Below are 20129 nucleotides of genomic sequence, written 5' to 3'. Positions count from 1 at the left end.
TAGTTAATGCTCTTATTATTGGGCTTTAAAGCCAGATTCATTATATTAAAAAAAAAGGTTGTATCTCAACATGGCGTATTGTGTGTAGATACATGCAAAAAATATGGTATGACTTTTGCTGGAGAGGGAGCGGCCCCCTCCCTCACCTTGTAGCTCCGCCCCTGCCGACATATATGGAATTCAACATTAACCAAAAAGGTTAAGAAATACCACTGCAACCCTGATTCAATATTTCTCAGGCTTTTAATGAGACAATGCTTGATCCCCAGTACAGACAGTACTACTTTTGTAGTGATGATGATTGGAAAGTCAAAAACTTTTTGTAATAGAATAGATACATGGAAGAAAGTTTTCACAGAAAGTTTTTAGGAAAAAGACAAAATGTCTGAAAAAGTATTCCAGTGAAAGAGGTAAGACTGTTTAATCGAAGGTAACTGTAGATCAGTCGTCTCAATTTTTCTTGACAAGAAGGCCGAGATAATCTCTAGGCTCTGCTTCCACGTCCATCACAGCATCTGCACAGAACGTTGGGGGCTCGAGCAGATCGGGATTGGTAATTCCAATCACGTTATTGAAGTAACTGATGAAAAGATAAGAGAATCAGTGGATGCGTACACACACGATACATTTTTGCTTCTCTGACTTTAATACTGAAACTTACTTTGTTCCCACCCATCCAAACTCCTTTGTTTTATAGTTTGTGGTCACAGGAATGCATCCGAATTCCGTGATGACACTCATAAACTGTCCTGGAGGATGATGGGGAAAAAAAGTCACATTAGGGTTAATATAAAAGACTTTTTAGTAGGGCTGGGTGTTGTCAATAACTTACAGATTCGATTCAGTTCACCAGAGCCCGGAGCAATATGATTTACATTTTTTTCTATTCTTTTCAACTTCATTCATTACAATTTTGGTTTACACATTTAGACATTTGTTTAGAAATACACATCAAGTCGCAAAATAATCCTGAATTTTTCTCTTAGTAGAGTTCTTCTCAGCCGGTTCTGCTGAAATGGACCGTGTGTACTCCCTCACCTGACTTGTCAGGCAGATCTCCAACCCAGGTGTTCACCAGGAGTCCTTGTCCAGGTGCAGAGGAGCTGCCCACCACAGCCTGGCCCAACAGAGTTGCGTTTTGGGGAATTCTCAGGGGTTGGAAGTCTGCCTTCAGTGGGCTCTTGCTGCATGTGCGCTTGTTGTCATCAATAGCTGCGTTTCCATTACACTTTTGCGCAAAACTTTTTCGAAATTTCTAGAATTTCGATAAAACAATGTTTCGAAAAAACAGCGTTTCCATTAAACCATGATTATGCGAAAAACTCGAAGTAATTCCCGCGATAAGTCATTAAAAAAACATGACGACGGATATAAACACTATTTTCATGTGCAGTAGATTCATTCACATTTCTGCCACGGAGCTAGCTCTCATCCTTCCCATCAGAGAAGACGTCTACGTCTGATCCGAGCCTTGGAGCGGCAGGCTCCTTAAACGTGGGAGCGACGTAGAGTCAAACAGTTTTGGGGAATCGTGGTTGAAGAATTCACCGAAGAGCTGTGGATTCAGCATTTTCGCATGACACGCTCAACTTTTGATGAGCTGTGCGGTGCTCAAGGCAGCCAGTTGCTGTGAAAAAGCGCATTTGACCAGCTTTTCCTGCTTCCAGTCCGAAACGTCATATCCGGTTAATGGTCACGTGACTCGTTTGTTTCGAAAAAAGTGTTTCCATTACAGTTTTTCGAAAAACTACTGTTTCGATACGGCCCAAATACCACCTCCTCTAAGCGCAAAAACTTTATTTCGAAAAAGGCGAGTTTTTTCGAAATTGTGGTGTTTCCATTAGGATAATTTAATATCGAAATTCCGTTTTTCGAAATTTCAGAGTTAATGGAAACACGACTAGTGACATAGAGGGCCGCCTGATGGAAGAGTGGTAGAACAAAAGTCATTGTGTGAATGTTTAGTGTCTCTCCTTATTATTATTCTTTATTTATTCTTCTGTATGTTTTTGATTCCTAAAAACTCAAGAATACTTTCAGTGATTTAAGCAATCTTGGTATCAAAACGTTCAGCTTGTTAAGGAAAGTGCTGCTTGTACTTATGGTATTCGTACATTGAACGTTTTTGCGCAATTTTTGACATTTTACACAATTATTGAAATCTAGTGCAAATTTTGCTATTTTTTTCCCATATTCTTCAAATACTTGTGCAATTTCTGCAAAACATGCAATTAGGTATCAAAACGTTCAGTATGTTAAGGACAGTAATGCTACTGAGGTTTTTATGGCTAATTTTTAATTTTGCTAATATTTCAGCTTAATGCTGACATTTTTGGTTAATTTGGCAGATTACAAGATTTTTTTGGCTATTCTTGAGTGTAGCTAATATTTTAGCAACATGCTAACATATTTGGTATCTAATGTTTGGTTATTTTGCATCTAATGAGGTTTTTTATGCTACTATGGAATAAAGCTAGTATTTTAGCCACTACTATGGAGGGCTACTATGGAGTTACGCTAGTATTTTAGCATCGTGTTAGCCTTTTTGCCTACTTTGGCATTTACTAAGGTTTTTCGGGCCAATTTTGAGTTAGGCTAGTGTTTTAGCAACATGCTAGCTTTTCTGGTTAATTTGGCATCTAATACGTTTTTTGGGCTCGTATGGAGTTAGGATAGTATTTTAGTAACGTGCTAGATTTCTTGGCTAATTTAGCATATACTAAAGTTTTTATGGGCCAATTCTGAGCTAAGCTAATATTTTAGCAACATGCTAGTTTTTTTGTTTTTTTGGAGGGGGGGGTGGCTAATTTGGCATCTACTAAAGTTTTTGGGGGGTAATTTTGAGTTAATCTAATCTAATCTTTTTTGGATAGTTTAGCATATACTAAGATTTTGGGGGCAATTTTGATCTAAGCTAATATTTTAGCAACATGCTAGCTTTTCTGGCTAATTTGGTATCTACTGAGGTTTTGTGCTAATTTTGAGTCCATATCTTTTAAGTATTTTTAAATGTTTTGCAATTTATTTTTTTCAAAAAATTCTTCAAATTCTTTGTGCACTTTATGCTCTTTCTGCAACTTTAAGTTCTTTAGCAACTTTAGCATTGTGCAAACAGCTTTAGAATTTTCCAGAAATCCCTTCAGCATTAAGATAAAGTTTTTCAGCATCTTCAGCACATTCAGCGAGCACCTTCATCAAAAAGCATTCATTCTAGCATTATCGCAGGTAATGCAACTTTAATAGTTAATGCTATTATTGGGCTTTAAAGCTGGATTAATAATATAAAACAAAAAGGTACTACATCAACACTGCTTACATTGTGTAGATACAAACAAAAAATCCATTTGGGCTTGACTACACCTGCTGAAAACCAGCTGGAAAGGCAAACGGAGAATCTTCCTGAGGCAAACATCTGAGCATAAATGACGAGGATGATGTTGGCCTACTTACCGGAAGTGAATGATTTACTTTTGTACTATTTCATCGGTTACTCTGATACTCAGTTGCACAAACACTGTTTATAATACTACTCATGAATCCTTTTGAATTCAAAAGATATTACCATTGCTTTTGTCTTTGTTACCTCACTGGGAACCTTGTGGAACTAGACTTCTTAACCCTTTAACACCAGAGCTCCAGTGTTTATGTTCTTTGGTTTACTGTAACTTTTCAACCGTGAACATGATAATTATAGCAGATTCTGAAAAGTTACAGTATGTTAAAGATTTTGTGTTTAAGCGTCCCCGGTGAGGCCTCAGGTGTTAGATCAGGGGTATTCAAATCCAGGCCTCGAGGGCCGGTGTCCTACATGTTTTCCAACCAACCTTCCATTGAAACTCCTTATTGGCTAAACATACCTGATCCTGGAAATTAGCAGCAGATAAGGCAGGATTTCTGGAAAACCTACAGGAAGCTGGCCCTCGAGGCCTGGATTTGGGCCTCTCTGCTGTAGGTTTTCCAGAAATCCTGCCTTATCTCCTGCTGATTACCTGGATCAGGTATGTTTGGCCAATAAAGAGCTTCAATGGACGGTTGGTTGGAAAACATGTAGGACACCGGCCCTCGAGGCCTGGATTTGAATACCCCTGTGTTAGAGGGTCAAACAGGCTTGAAAAGTCTCAACAAGTGTGTTGGGTCACCTGCATTGGTGCCAGAAGACAATGCAAAGGATCCTGCTCATTTTAAGACTCATGTTCTATATACACCAGGGGTCTCAAACTGAATTTACCTTGGGGTCACTGAAGGCGGAGTCTGGCTGAGGTTTGGCCGTATGGGGTTTAATTTGTGTGAGAAATCTGTTTTTGCATCCACTGTCTATGTCGGTCTAGGCAACCCTGGTCCTCGAGAGCCTCCTTCCTGCATGTTTTCCAACATACCCTGCTCTGGCATGTTCTTATTGGCTGGACACACCTGGACCAGGTAATTGTCATGAGTCTCCACTCATGACAATTAAATGACATGACACTAAATTAAAATGTAGCTAGCATCGTAACTAATAAAGGCTAACATGTTAAACAAAGAATCCAGAGTGAAATGTTCATTAAACCCATCACCATGACTGAGTTTGCTGGATATAAAGCCAATTGCACTCAACCTCTGTTCTCTAACTTCCAAGTCCACCAGAAAGTTGTGTAAGTTACGATGGGTGTGCCTTTTATACGAGAGCTGCATATACTTCTAGGACTTACACCAGTCGACCATCACAAAATGGAGTTTAGCTAATATTGTTACCTGTTACATGTTACCTATTTTTGCTAACTTAAGCTTTTTTGTTTTGTTTTTTAGGCTAGATTGGAGTTTAGCTAATATTTTAGCTACATTCTAACTGTTTTGGCTAATTTAGGATTTTTTTTTTCCATTTTTTGGGCTATTTTGAAGTTTAGCATTTTTTTCCAGCTATATGCTAGCTATTTGGCTAACCTATTTTTTTTTTGTTTGTTTGTTTGTTTTTAAGGCTAACTTGGCATTTAGTTAACATTTTAGCTGACTATCAGCTTCAGCATTTTTAGCTATCAATTTCAGCTAGATTCATACACATACAATTATTGCTCTATATCAGATTCATAATTATATTAAAAAATACTTTTTTAAAGTTATTTAATGATGATGTTTAAAAATTCACGGTTTTGAAGTTTTAAAATTTTATTTTTATAGTGTTCAATAAATGTTTATTCTGTTCGGCCCGTGACCTAAGGTGAGTTTTATCAAAACTTTGAGATCTAATAGATTTTAATTGTGTGCATCCAGGTAATTCTAAGCCAGTGGTTGAAGTCAGAACTAAACAGTGGGATTGAGATAAATTCCTGCGGGAGATTTGTGGAATCACAGAATATTGAACTCCTACTGGCAGAAAAAGGTGTTTGTGTGCGGGTCACCTCTCTGAAGTGCAGCAGGACATCTGCGGTGAACGACCGGTTCTCATAGATGCCCATCTCAAACAGCCTCACTCGCTGTCCCAGAGCATCGTACAGATATTTGCCGAGTATTCCAATTCTCTCATCCTGGGAGTACTACAAAATAATAAAATGTCAATTTGGACCTTAAACTTTGGTTGGTCCTTTATAGGTTCTGGTTTGTTAGAGATGAAAGCATTTACTTACCATAGAGAGCTCTCCGGTCAAAAGAGGCGGGCTCGCTGCAGGAAATCACAAACACAAGTACAAAAATGCAAAAAAAGAGACCGTAATTTAATTGGTCAAACAGCTTAACAACTAATTATGCTTAAATATGTGAGAAGACTAAACCAAAAATACAATTTAATGATGTCTATTATGGGTTCACTTACTGCAGGGACGAGGCTTCTCTGCCAGACAGCTGACCACCAAGCACGCCAACACCACTTCCAGCTTCATGTTTCAGGGTTTCCCCTCCTGTTCACCAGCAGACGCTTTAAAGTAGAGCGGCAGTCCAAAGTTCAGGTCAGGTGACTGCAGTTACTCACCTCTGATCATGTGACTGACACGATTTCCACATTCAGGAAACCCCAGTTCTGGGTTTGATTCATCCAACTGAAGAAAAACAACTTGTTTCACCTCCGACACACACGGCGTCCTCCAGCCGTCCCTGACTGAGGGGGAGTTAGTGTTTACAGACATCAACATGTGAGCTCTTCAGGCATAACAATCCTTTTTTATGACCAAATGGGACTAAGTTCAGATGCAGATACAATTTTCTAAAAGAAATTTCCCTGTTCCATTAGAAGCGTTACAGGGCTTTAATGGGCCTATCGTTAACTGTTTTCTTTTTTGCACAGAAAAGTGTTTAAATAAAAATGTTTATGAAAACAGACTGAACTTTTGCTCTGGATTAAAGACCCTCTCAAATGAAAATTGTGTTTTTAATGTTCTTTTCATCTCAGGATGAAATTTATTTAAAAATTACATTTTTGATTTTTTTCTTTATATAAATTGTGGTAAATCAGAGAAGACAAAATAATATTGTTTAACAAAAGCTTGTGACATAGGTACAGTAGGCAGGCCACAAGCTCTCTGCTTTGCTCCATTGTTGCAGACAAAAAGATCCATGAACGTCTTTGTTTTCCTCATCTGAGCTAGAAAAGAGAGCATAAACAAAGAGATGATGGGAAGTGAGGCTGGGCTCACTCCACATCAACGGTAGTCCTGCCATCAACTCAGATTTGAATTACTAATGAAATCCTGCCGCTCTACAGACAGTCCAAGACACAGTTTTTTTTATTTTGGCAAGAAACAGTATCATCATAATTAAAAGACCACCAGGAACACTTTGAGAACAGATTAAAAAATGCTTAAGGTCCGAAGTAAAATCTGGAGACAAAAGAGACAAGAAGCTTCGGCTCAGGTGTTTAAAAAGTGCATCTCACATCAAGCACTTCACCTCTGATGGCGAGCAGGTGGTAAACCCCTGAAATATGAAACTGGTTTCAGGGTTCATGGACAGCGGTCTGTCAGAGAAGTCCCATCTCTGCAACAAGTGAAGACTTGAAGAACTTTGAGATTTTGTGGACTGCAATACCATACTATATATACAAACGAATCACTCAATGAAAAAAAAATATTTAAGATCCGAACAACAATTAAAACAGCAAAACAAATAATGAAATGAAACGCTTTAGAAAAAAAAAAAAATTTCCAGAAATCAAAAAGAAATGTATAAAAATATAAAAAAAAAGGCGAAAACAGAAAAAGTAGGTACTTTAGAACATCACTGATTGGATGATGACATTTGTCCATCATTTCAAATAAAAGTTATTAAGCATGAAGCGATACTGAATATCATCATCCAATCAGTGACATCCTACAGTATCTGTCACAAACAGACAGCTGGTTCCACCTGCAGCAGGTTTATTAGTTCAGACAGGAATGAAGCACAGCTAAAAGTCCACAAAGCTAAATCAGGGTCAGACAGGCAGAGGTCAATCACGAGCATGGGATCTTCCAATAAGAGACTCGAGTGCCTCCTTCCTGCATGGTTTCCAACATACCCTGCTCTGGCATGTTCTTATTGGCTGGACACACCTGAACCAGGCAATTGTCATGAGTCTCTACTCATGACAATTAAATTACATGACATTAAATGAAAATGCAGCTAGCATCGTAACTAATAAAGGCTAATTTCGGCCCACTTTTAAACCATGTGGGGCCCACTTGGCCTTACTAGCTGGGTTGTTGCTGAAAAAGTTCACAATTTATGAATGATTCCAGTAGATGTTGTTAAATACTTAAAATAGTAAAATTGTTTGATCAAAAGTGAAACTCTCTGTTTTTACTTGATGTAGATACATCCTTTTTCTTTTACAAAATCATTCCAATTTGCACACATATTTAATACTTAACAATGATCATTTCTGTGATCCCACAACTCTTCCATCAAGGAGCCATTTATATGTTTAATGATCCAACATGAAGATTCAAGAAGATACTCTTAAAGTTTCCTCATTAAACAAGATCAAACAGGGAAGACGAGAGTTGCTCGTTTCGGTTACAATCAGGGTTTCTGTAAATATCTAAAGCAGAGCGGTCTGAGGGTCCAGTGGAGGAAGTTTGAGCCGCTGACAGATCTCATTGCACTTTGGTCCATGCTGCTCCCTCAGGAAGCAGCGGATCCCAGACCCGGCAAAGTCTGAGGGGCCTCTGCGCGTCCTGGTGGAGTGAATCTGAGGGTCGGTGAGGTAGGTCAGACCTTTGCCGTTTGCTGTCACCCATCCTGTGAAAAGAGCGCACAAATGCAATAAGAGGAAGGAAAAACCGGCTCTGTAATGCTGCTGGCTCAGTCAAACCTTGCAAGTCTACAACAACTTCCTGACGTTTGGACAGCAGGTAAGTGAAGTGACCAAAGGCGATTCCGTATTTCGTTGCACTCAAGCTCTCCACCTTCTTTCGGGTGTTGTTGGTCAATTTGACAAAGTTCCCGAGGATGAAGGGCTCCACCGTTATGCAGCCCACGATCTCTTTTCCATTCAGAATCTATTCAGCAGAAGGGAGAAGTTTAAAAACCTTTGACCTTTTCATAACTATCCAGCAGTAAAATTGCAACTTGCTCCAGCTCAGTGGCCTTGTGGCAGAGTGTCTGCCCCGAGACTGGAAGGTCATGAGTTCAAAGACTCTAAAAATGGGACTCAATGCTTCTGTGATTGACACTCAGCTTTAAAGGGTTGGATTGGGGGAACCTCCAAATGGTTCCTGAGTCTGCTGCTCACTGCTCCCCCAGGGGAGGGTTCAAATGCAGAGAACAAATTTCACACATCTAGGTGTGTGACACTAATGGGACTTTGCTTGCTGCAGGACATTGAACCATGAAGCACTATTGAAGTAAGTAGCTGTGGCTCCGTTTGGAGCGCTGGACTCACCAACAGAGCCTCTGAAGGGATGTAGAAGATCTGTGCCATGTCGTTTTTATCATACAGCCTCTTGTTGAATTCAGTCACATAATACTGCGCTGTCATCTGCCTCTCCACGTCGTTCAGGTGGAACTTGATTTCTTTTGGCTTTAGGTAGTTTTTCCCCACATAGCTACAGACAACGGTAAGAAGCATAAGGAGGATTTCAGGTGTTAAATCTGAAGGACCGTGTGGCTGCAGACCTGCTCAGCCTCTCCTCCTGGTGTAAGAACTGGACCCATATGGCTTCCCTCTGACTGCCGTGGGGGTTGCCATTCATTTCAATGTGTGTCCCAATGTAAACACAGGTCTCTCTGGCTGTCCACAGTCCCGCTTCCTTAGAGAACTTTAAGTGAAGAGCACCTGTTGGTGAGATTGAGTTGGGTCAAGAAGGAGTTTGGTAGTAAAACCTCTCAAATAAATGAAAACCCCGGACCAGCAGACATACTGTGAGCAGTAGAGAGCTGGTCGAGCCTGAATTTTCTCTCATCGAACTGCAGCCTCCTCAGCAGACATTCATGGCACACTCCAGCCAGCAGGGCTTGGTAGTCCTGCAGGGACAACTCCAGGGTCGCTGCTGCTTTGGTGGGGTTCAGGCAGCTGTAGCACCTGGGGCTGAGGGCCACCGAGGCTGCCTTACTGCCCTCACTGCCCTCCAGCATTTCAAACGAGCTTTCTGTGGAGGTTTCTGAGAGCGTGAACTGCTCTGGTCTACAAAAGGCTTCTGGGGAGTTGGGAGCTTCCCCTGGATGTTTTTTTATGTCCATGTTTGATTGAACGCCGTGGATCCTCTGAGGGTTCGATTGAGGAAGAAGATCGCAATCGTCTGTTTCCATGATGAAGAAACTCCCTTTGGAATCTGGAGTCTGGCTGGTTTGGCTGCTTCCTGCTTTTGATGGATAACTTGACTGATTGGATGATAACTTTTCCCACGAATACTGGGAGCTGAAACTGTCGTCCAGGGAGTCGGATGTTGTTCTGAGCATCAGCTGGGACAGAGAGAGTGCAGCTTCCTCAGGGGTTGAGTGTTTGTTTGCTTCACCAACATCATCCGCCGTCCTCTTCTCAGAGTCCAGCGTCTCTATTCCCCCCTGTTCTGGTTTACCGCACACTTTGGGTGATGTTGTGTTTGAGGTGATCCCAAAGCCACTTCCTTGTTTGTGTAGCTTCTGGTTTTTGTCAGCAGTTTGTAAACTGACTGACCCGTCTTCATCAGCCTCCGTGGACGCACAGCTCTCATTGCTCACATCTGCTTCGTCTCCTTTGCCACTGAGCTGAGAGGAGCCCGAGCTGCTCATGGAAAGCTTCTGCCACGAAGAGCTGTCAGCGCTCTCACAGGTTGTGGAAACCTCTGCTTTGGGGTGTGGATACGCGCTGCATGGACCCCCTGCTGCCCCAGTGCTGCCCTCCGGTTTGGAGGCCTCAACGGTTGTTCCTAGATCTGCTAAACACAGCCTGTGCAGATTCTCTGAAGTCTCCACAACTGATGCAGCGGTCTCAGACACCGACGCGTGATACTTCTCAAATCTCTGTAAAATCTTTGAGAAATCCTCCAGGGTGAAATTGACAGAGGAGTCATTGATATCTCTGTAGTGATCGGGGATAAAAGACCCCTTATCTGAATTAGGGAAGGGAACCACGCCCAACAGAAGCTTAACCTTAGCGACCAGATGCATGATTCTGGCACAGAGGGCGTCTTTGTCTTCATCGTTAGCCCTGCAGTATTCATAAAAAAGTGCTAGAGCCTCCTGGCACGCTTGACTTGCTTTAGGCACCACCTCACCGGAGGCGCTGAGCCATTTGTGGGTGACGGTGATGGAGAAGGCGGCCTTGATGAAGGTGTGCAGCTCCTGCTGGCTGGTGACCAGCTCGTCTTCTGCTTTGGTGAGAAGGCCGATTGCAAAGGCCTCTCGCGCCTGCTGGAGGAACAAGTTTCTCTGAGAGTCCGGGCACTCCAGGGAGAAACTGTAGGACAACAAGCAGGTCCCTTGAGCGGTCTGGGATAGAAAAAGAACCACGCCCGATTATTAGATCATTCTAGATAATTGAAAACATGTAATTTATGTGTTTGGCTTCTAAAATAATTCCTTATTTGTTGATTAAAGTGGTGTTGACCTACAGTCATGGCTGCAGTTCAAACAGACACAGAAGTTTAAATTAAATTTTCATGTGCTTCACTTCTTTTTTGTTCTTCACTTTATCAGGAAGACCTACACTAAAACCAGTCCCACTAAAACAAAGGTAGGAACTAAAAAATCTCCAACAAAATAGACCGAAATGTATTATATATATACATATATAAATTAGAGATGCAACAATATTCAATCTAAAACCAAGCTGTTCAATATGCGTTTGACAATTCAATACGACATTTTTCACAAAACACAAATTATTTATTCAGTACAACTCTGAGGAACCTCAAAGATGTCTGCTACAAAAAATCACCTTCAACTCTCCTCCTACAAAACCTATGGGAACGGCTTGAATTGTTCCAGTTCTTAAAGGTTGTAATGTTTACAAGTATACTATTTAAATGTGATTCTGACTTGAAAAACTCTGGATTTTTGTTATGGTATTTCTCTTCACAAAATAAATCATCATCTGTGGAGTAGTGGAATTTCAGGGTTTATTTTTTCTTGCTCAATACATAATGAACCTTGATACTCATATCGAGATTCGGACTGAACCTCGAGGAAACTGTATTATATATATATACATATATATATCAACAGTATAGTGGGTTTTTTTCATGACAGAATTTGGTTTTCTGGATGATTTCACGCCATGGCGGCAGCAGCAACCATGACATTTGGCATTTTATGATAAGTCCCCCTTATCATAAGAAGTAATTATTGGTCTTGTGACCGAGGTCACGGGACTTTTTTTTTTTACACACGAGATCAAAGTTCTTTGCCCGGCAATGCAGCTCTTCTTCCACCATGGAGCAGACATACAGAGCACACTCAATCAATATAAGATTATGTTTTTGGTTCATTAAATGTTTTTATTTATATATTTTCTGGCTTTTCTGTTGACCTAAAACAGGCCTCAGGTAAAAAGGAGCAGATGTGCTTACAATTACAAAAGTCACAACAAAAACCAAAGTCACTTTCATTTGTCTTTCCTTATTTATTCAATAAGTTCCATAGTTAAACTCTTTATTTAAACAGAATATCATATATAATATTACTGTATGTCGGGTAACTCACCACGTTGGTCAACACGTAAAGGGAAGTGTATTGACTTGATATGACGGCCATCTTGGCTGCCAGCGCAGCTGAAAGAAGACGCTGACTCTCATCTCCAAGTATTCGCTCCTAAAAAACAACAGAAATGAGCAAAAACAGCATCTGTTCATGTCAAACCCAGAAACACAACAACTCAACAGTCAAGACAGAATTAGGATTGGGCTTACAAAACGAATGTCTGGGTTTGTCCGGAAAGAATGGAAGTCTTCATCATTCATTGACACTAAGATGTTGGCCAGAATACCGAGGGACGTCCCAATGCCCTAAAAGAAGAAATGATTACTGGGTAAAGTTTGCAGGAATGGGCTTTTATATTTAATTAAACAGGGTACCTTCCTGTCAGGCTGAGGAAGAGCGTAGAAGCCAACCAAAGAAGCCCAGATTAGCTCTGCGGCTTCTCGCCACAAGCCTAAAAAAAGAGCAGCAAAATTAAATGAGATTCTGAAGCTTTTTGCTGAAAATGGTGATGCAATTGACTTTAATTACTGGAGGGATGTACTGAAAATACAAAAGCTATTTGCAAAATGTTAAATTTGCTAAAGGACTTAAAATTTCATTAATAAAAGAGCGCTGAAGTTGACCTAAATTTCTGATAAATTAGTAATAAAATTGCTTTAAAATCTTTTATACATGCAAATTTTGCAAAAATATTTAATGTGTAGCTTAAATATTAGTAAAACTCCAAATTTGCCCAGAAAACCTCAGTAGATGCCAAATTAGCCAAAAAGCTAACTTGTTGCTTAAATATTAACTAAACTCCAAAATAGCCTAAAATTCCTCAGTAAATTAAATTAGTCAAAAAAGTTAGCATGTTGCTAAAATAGAAGCTAAACTCTAAAATAGTCTAAAAAAAATCTCAGTAAATAAGAAATTAGCCAAAAAATGTTAGCATGTTGCTCAAATATTAGCTAAACTTCTAATTTTTTAATTACTCTAAAAGATGAAAAGACATCCCATGAAAACATTCAAAGGTTTGTTGCTGATCTTCTTAACATTTTGAAACTTGAAGACTTTCTAATTTATTTCCAGTGGGGCATTTTTGCTCAATATTTCAAAAACTATAAAGTTTATGAATTCCAAAAAAATCAAGCATTAATGTCCTGAACAAGCTGAACATTTTGATACAAAGATAAGTGTGGTTGAGTTTTATGTGCCAAAATTCGTACAGAAAGGAGCAAGAGAATCTATAAGCTTTACAAAAACCACAATATGAATCAGAATTCTCACCCAGCTTCTGCAGAACCGTTCCCCGCACTTGAACACTGACGGCCTGCACCAGAGCCCTGTCGCTGTCAGAATGGTAGCTCCAACAGCCTGGATGTCAAAGATGTTTTTAGATAATTATAATTACATAACTGAAGTAAAAACAAATGATGAGAGGCAAATGAAGGAGGATACCTGTTGTTCCACAGTTCTTGATCAAACTGCTCAGGATGAACTCGGCCTTTTGCAGTTTTCCTGCAGGAAACAATAAAGATTTTCACTTTTTTTCCATCTTGTAAAGCACACACAGCTAAAGCGTCTTCTGATAACTGATGTGGTTCTAATTGTCTGAGAAGAACTAGTGTAAATAAGCTACGTTCTCACTGCCTTCGGCAACGTGCAATAAAGCGACCATTTCTAATGAAGAGTCCACATAACCTTTTGGACTTCCACGTTCAAGACTTTCATTTTTAAAAGAAGCTACGTATATTTATGCAACCATTTTGGGGCTCTGAACGCTGAGCAATAGAACACATGTTGCAAGCTAAAGCAGGTTGAGCTTTTTCAGTTACATGCTAGCTGTTTTTGTTAACTTAAGTTTTATTTATGTTTTTTTATTTTTATTTTATTATTTTTTTTGGCTAATTTGGCATTTCGCTAAAATTTTAGCTGGCTATCAACTTCAATGTTTTCAACTATCATCACTAGCATCTTCAGCGGCCAAATTCAGCTTACAGCATTCACACTAGTATTATTGCAGGTAATGTTATATATCTAGTTTATAATTATGTTAAAAAGTTACAGTTTTAAAGTTTTAAAATGTAGTTTTAGAGTGTTCAATAAATGTTTATCCTGTTCATCCTAAGGTGTGTTTTTGGATTTTAGCCCCTAGAGCGACTGAGTTTGACCCTGATCTAGATGTATGGGCTCCGTGTTTGCCCAGTCAGATAACCTCTTGGAGAGGTGCACATCAGGCCATATGTACCAGAGTTGAGATACACCCTGGATTGCCGTATGACCAGCTGGGGGGCTATGGGTGTGTCTGGGTGAGCTTTGTGGAGCAGCCGGGCGATCTTCAGCAGCTGGCTGGACTGGTCCGTCCAGTAGAGGAAGCGGTCCACCAAGAATATGACTGCAAGTGCTGTGGGAGCTTCATCAAACATGATGGAGGCTTTGAGGAGAGTCTGAAAGAATAGAAGATGGGTGTAGAGTACATATGAGGGGGGTGGTGGTGGTCCAGGTGTCTTTCCTCTCATTTCCAAAACGCCTCAGAGAATAATTACCAGCAGCTTGGGCAGGTGCTCACGGATGAGGTTGCTCAGGTTGGTCTTGTCGCTGGGGCCAATCAGCTGCTTGAACTGCCACTTTTCTGGAACAAAGGGCCACTTCATGTCCATGGCTTCCTGCAGCAGAGAGCCCAGCTCTGCACTCAGGGAGTCTGGAGGAGGAAAACATACATTGAACACCAGAGCTCCAGTCTTTATGGTTTTTGATTTACTGTAACCTTTTAACAGTTAACGTGATAATTCCAGTAGATTCTGAAGGAGAAAAGCGGCTGGATGTTCAGTCAGTACTATCATAGTCTGAAGTTGTCCTAAGAAGGATGTAAAAAGCAGTTTAATCACGTATAAACCGCGTGTCCAAAACACTGATGCAGGATTTAACTTATTTTTTAATGCAGAGTTGCATTTTAGTAATGTGCAGAACTGTGTAAGAGGTGTTGTTTTAAAAAAAATGTCCATATCACAAAAAAAAATAGTTTTTATGCCTCTGGTTTTTACAGCCGTCATTGGGCAACTTCAGAGTTTGATAGTAAAGACTAAACAGTAGTGATGGAAATTTTGATTCCTTTTACTGACTCGAGTTTTAATGAGTCACTCAAAGTGAATAGAATCATTTGAGTCATCTGAGGCCATGTCCACACGTAGGTGAGTATTTCTACAAACGCATATCTGCTGACCTCCGTTTTAGAAAAAGTGTTGCGTCCACACGTGATCGTTTTAAAATAATTCCATCCACACATCCCCGCATACTTGCGCTCTTGGACGCGGTTATGAGCTTGTCAGAACAGTAGTTGACGGTGTTTCCATTAACTCTGAAATTTAGCAAATTGGAATTTCGATAATAAGTCCTAATGGAAACACCACAATTTCAAAAAAAAGTTTTTGCTCTTAGAGGAGGTGTTATTTGGGGCGTATCGAAAATGACATTTTTCGCAAAACTGTTTTGGAAACACTTTTTTGGAAATAGATGCGCCTCTTTGTGTGTCCTGAGCGCAACACGCGGGTGGCAGCAGAGATCGAACAGCTTCACAGCTTCATCTGCAGCTGCACTTCTGCAGCTTGGAGCCTGAAGATGCTGAAGTCTCGTTTGAGGAAAAACGCGAGAGCAGGGACAGAAACTTAAATGGATCTGGTCGTGTTTTTAAACAGAAAAAGGTCCAGCAGCTTACTTGTTAGAATGATTTATTTAAAAACCGCTGAACAGGTTTCTCACCTGAGACTGTCAATAGACTCTGCGCGGCACGCGCTCTCCAGACAGAGCTGTGACGTCACCGCAATGCTCCTTTTTTAGTGAATCAAATAAAAAAAATACTTGTTCTCATTCATCGTCGTGTTTTTAAAGACTTAGCGGTTTGTGCTTTATCTCAAAATGATGATTTAATGGAAACAGTGTCCTTTCCAAACATTGTTTTTTTCAGGTTTTGCGCAAATGTGTAATGGAAACGCAGCTAGTATTGACGTGTATGAATCAGGCCTTGTCCACACGTACCCGGGTATTTGCTAAAACAAATATATTTCTATACGTTTCGGCCTATTGTCCACACGAAACCGGAGGTTTCAGTCACTGAAAACGGTGCTTTTGGAAAACTCCGGCTAAAGTGAAGATTTTGGAAAACTCCGGTTCTGCATCTGCGTGTGGACATGAATAAACGTTGATTTACGTTTACTAGCTGCGTTTCATTACACATTTGAGCAAAACTTTATCGAAATTCTAGGAATTTTGAAAAAATGATTAAATCATCATTTTGCGATAAAGCACAAACCAACTCACACGATAAGTCATTAAAAACACGACGATGAATGAGAGTCTATTGACAGTCTCAGGTGAGAAACCTGTTCAGTGGTTTTAAAAAAAATAACCATTCTGACAAGTAAGCTGCTGGACCTTTTTCTGTTTAAAAACACGACGAGATCCATTTAAGTTTCTGTCCCTGCACTCGCCCTTTTCCTCAAACGAGATTTCAGCATCTTCAGGCTCCAAGCTGCGGAGGTGAAACTGCAGATGAAGCTGTGAAGCTGTTAGATCTCTGCTGCCGCCCGCTGTGATGCGCTCAGGACAGACACACAAAGAGGCGCATCTATTTCCAAAAAAGTGTTTCCAAAACAGTTTTGCGAAAAATGTCAGTTTCGATACGCCCCAAATACCACCTCCTCTAAGAGCAAAAACTCTTTTTTCGAAAAATGCGAGTTTTTTTTTTAAATTGTGGTGTTTCCATTAGGAGGACTTATTATCGAAATTCCAATTAGCTAAATTTCAGAGTTAATGGAAACACTGTCAACTACTGTTCTGACAAGCTCATAACCGCGTCCAAGAGCGCAAATATGCGGGTACGTGTGGATGGAATTATTTTGAAAACGATCACGTGTGGACGCAACACTTTTTGTAAAACGGAGGTCAGCAGATATGCGTTTGTAGAAATACCCACCTACGTGTGGACATGGCCTTAATGAGTCACTCAAAGTGAATCGAATCATTTGAGTCATCTGAGGCCATGTACACATGTAGGTGGGTATTTCTACAAACGCATATCTGCTGACCTCTGTTTACGTACCCAGAGAGTGCAAAGTAAAATATGTTAGGTCCAAATTCATATGACTAAATTAATTATGAAAAGAATAAATCTAATAATTGCATTGTGGGACAGAGAAAAATATTTATTTAAAATAAAAAAAAAATAAAAAAACATTAATTGTATGTATTAATAACTCCAATTAGATTTCTGAAAAAATAAAATGAAAATAAATAAAATGCAAACAAGAGAAAATATTGTTATAAGCTAAATAAAGAGCAGAAATCAACTGAGTTTCTCTGAGTTTGGTAGTTTTATTACACTATTGGAGCAATGAAATTAGCAAGTTTGATAACAAGGTCAGTTTATATTTTTAAAAAGTGGTGGAATTGATTAATAATCTTTTATTTGCTTTGCAAGACATAAAATTAAAAATGAATTTAATAATATGGCAGCAGACCATCAGGGCAGAGCAGCAGCTGAGCAGAGGAAGCAGCTCCTCCTGGTCAAACAGGCTGATAAGCTAAAGCTAAGCTAAGCTAAGCTAAGCTAAAGCTAAAGCTAAAGCTCCAGCACAATGGATTCCTACAAGCTTCAGAGCAAAAAGTTTTGAAAGTTAAATTTTGAATTTTGAAGCCTAAATAACAAAACATTTGAAGCTGAAAATAATTAAGTTCATTAAGTTTTGGACACATTTTTGTTTTATTTGGGTTGCAAATAATATTGGCCTCAATTTAGCTCCATAGGAAGGAAAGGTTTGATTTATAGATGTCATGTTTCTGTCTGCTAGGATGGCAACCATGAATGTATTCGGAGAGCGGAGCGGCAGCATCACATCCCTCACCGCATCTCCCATCCCCGCCAAAAGCGACCCGACGGCGCCCCCTCGTGTCTGACCTCTACAGCTGCAGAACTGGAGTCTGTGCGCCTCGCTGCGGCTCGCGGAGCGCTCCGCTGCGGTCCTAGCGCACTCCGCCAGCAAGTCTCCCACCTCCATCCCGCGGGTGCGTCACTGGAGACACGCAAGAGAGGGAATCCCGCAGGAGACCGCACCAGCAACCCTTATGTTAAAACAGGAAACTCAAACCGACGCTCTCTCTGTGTTTGAATATAACAACATCAATTTAATTAATTCTGTTAGATGTTTTTTTAATTAAACAAATCTAGATTTTACTGTTTAATTCCACATTTAAAGAAGAAAGGCAAACCTGAGGACGCACAAAGATAATGAGGTTTATGATTAGAATGAAGTCCAACACTTTACCTTTAACCCCTTAACAGAGAGAGAGTCCAAAGAACCAGAACCAAAAACCCAGAAACCACTGCGGTTAACACGAGCAACAAACAAAAGAAACAGTCTGATTAAAAAGATTTCAAAACTCTGATGGAGTTGAAATGTGTAAACTCTCACAGCCCACAGGATCAAAACTGATTCTGTGTTTCCTGGTGGGGCAGTTCCTTATAGTGCTGCTTTCAAAACCGTCGGAAATAACAAACTCAAAGGTGTTGTCAGGAAAATCAAATGTGATTTATGTATTTATTTGTTTATTTATTTTTCAAATAAGTACAATGCATATTAATCTATGTTTTTGTTGTTGTTTTTAATTTATTTTTTATTCAATAATAGGTAAAACATGCAATACAACCTTAAAACTCAAACGCAAATGATGACAATAAAAATGAAAAGGGAACAGAAAGAAGAGAAACTTATACTGTCTAACAAATCAATAAATTAATCAGTAAAAAAGAAAACACAAAAAATCCGTCCGATTTAGTATACAATAAAAGAAGACCGAACAAAAATGTATAACTGCAAACATCCTCCAGTGTGAAATCAGCACCATTCCTCGGTGGTAGTTTTTAATTATACTAGATAGATTCGTTGATATTGTTGTAGCGTTTTTATTTTCTGTGCCCAATTTATTCTATTTATTTACACCATAATCTATGAAGGACTTAAAGGGCTTAATGAAATAAATATATACACCATTAAATAAATAAATGAATGTGTCTTATTTGTATAAATGGCAATAAATAAATAAAAGTGGAAATCAATAAATACATTTTTAAATAAATATGGCAATAAAATATTAAAATAGCCATTAAAAAGCAGATTTAAATATTTCATGATATACTTGATTATTTCATGGTCAGGTATAAGCTAAATGAGACTAATTGAAATAAATACATCTAATGTGAAATTATTAAATAAATGTGTCATTAATTATTTTAAATTGGCAAAAAATAAATAAAAGTGAAAATCAATAAAATATTGAATATTAAAATAGTCATTAAAAGCAAATTTAAATATCTTATGATATAGTTAATTATTTCATGGCCAGAGTGAGACCAACTGAAACAAATATATTTAATGGGAAATGTTTTAACGTAAATCCGCTTTTTCTTTTTGTGTATCTTTTCATTAAAATAAATTTAATTGTTTTAGCATAAACAACAATATAAAATTCATTGAATGCATTTTTTATTGGTTGTTTGGTTATTCTGTACATTTTTGTAAATAATGCAAATAGAAAACTAAGCCAATTAATCATCAGAACTTAGAAAATGATAAGAAAAATCTAATTACAAATAATGTTACAACCGTGATATGGCAAAGGCTTCTTATCAAAGATTTCTTTTTTAAATGGGACTTAAGTGTCTTTAACTCTTTAAGGCGTCTTTGGTGACGTGGAAGCACAAAATCTTTAACTTAATGTCATTTTGCAACTGTTAACAGGATATTCCAGTGGACAGTGAAGGAGAAAATATCCTGTCAACGGTTGAAAAGTTACAATAAATCAAAGAACACAAACACTGGATCTCCGGTCTTAAAGGGTTAAAATGGTTTCATTAATTTCAGACAGTGCAATAAAAGACTATAAACCCATAAATACAAACGTTTGCTTCCTCTGTGGTTCCATAAGACCTTATCTGTGTAAAGTTGTGGGCTGCTCAGCGGTTTACGCTCTTGCCTCATAGTAAGAAGGCCCTCATGGTTCAGAGGTCAGTTCTTTCTGTGTGGAGTTTG

The 20129-nt window shown here is 39.2% G+C and overlaps 2 protein-coding genes across 5 annotated transcripts; both read right to left on the bottom strand.

The window, feature by feature from the left end:
• Positions 1 to 224: 224 nt before the first annotated feature.
• On the bottom strand, positions 225 to 5888 carry LOC112141552 (ependymin-2). Its single transcript, XM_024264711.2, has 7 exons — positions 5786 to 5888; positions 5601 to 5635; positions 5376 to 5510; positions 1906 to 1920; positions 1039 to 1210; positions 662 to 749; positions 225 to 580 (listed from the first exon to the last, which is right to left on the bottom strand). The coding sequence occupies exons 1-7, from the start codon at positions 5850 to 5852 to the stop codon at positions 451 to 453; spliced, it is 642 nt and encodes a 213-aa protein (XP_024120479.1). The 5' UTR covers positions 5853 to 5888; the 3' UTR covers positions 225 to 450.
• Positions 5889 to 5964: 76 nt separating this feature from the next.
• On the bottom strand, positions 5965 to 18528 carry alpk1 (alpha-kinase 1). Of its 4 annotated transcripts, none has more exons than XM_036210981.1 (14): positions 18366 to 18528; positions 17999 to 18162; positions 14592 to 14746; positions 14294 to 14492; positions 13504 to 13563; positions 13333 to 13419; positions 12438 to 12514; positions 12273 to 12368; positions 12067 to 12174; positions 9306 to 10854; positions 9061 to 9220; positions 8828 to 8990; positions 8263 to 8444; positions 5965 to 8184 (listed from the first exon to the last, which is right to left on the bottom strand). In XM_036210981.1, the coding sequence occupies exons 2-14, from the start codon at positions 18096 to 18098 to the stop codon at positions 8040 to 8042; spliced, it is 3081 nt and encodes a 1026-aa protein (XP_036066874.1). In that variant the 5' UTR covers positions 18099 to 18162; positions 18366 to 18528; the 3' UTR covers positions 5965 to 8039. The 4 variants fall into 4 exon arrangements, with proteins under 4 accessions (XP_036066874.1, XP_036066873.1, XP_024120477.1 ...); XM_036210980.1 differs by having other exon boundaries at positions 5966 to 8184; positions 8258 to 8444; positions 17999 to 18199; positions 18366 to 18527; XM_024264709.2 differs by having other exon boundaries at positions 5966 to 8184; positions 8258 to 8444; positions 18366 to 18527.
• Between the last annotated feature and the right edge of the window lie 1601 nt (positions 18529 to 20129).

Source organism: Oryzias melastigma, unplaced genomic scaffold, assembly GCF_002922805.2.
Source record: "Oryzias melastigma strain HK-1 unplaced genomic scaffold, ASM292280v2 sc00346, whole genome shotgun sequence".
NCBI lineage: Eukaryota > Metazoa > Chordata > Actinopteri > Beloniformes > Adrianichthyidae > Oryzias > Oryzias melastigma.
The sequence above is the reverse complement of the archived record's forward strand: the minus strand, read 5'-3'. Positions and strand labels throughout refer to the sequence as shown.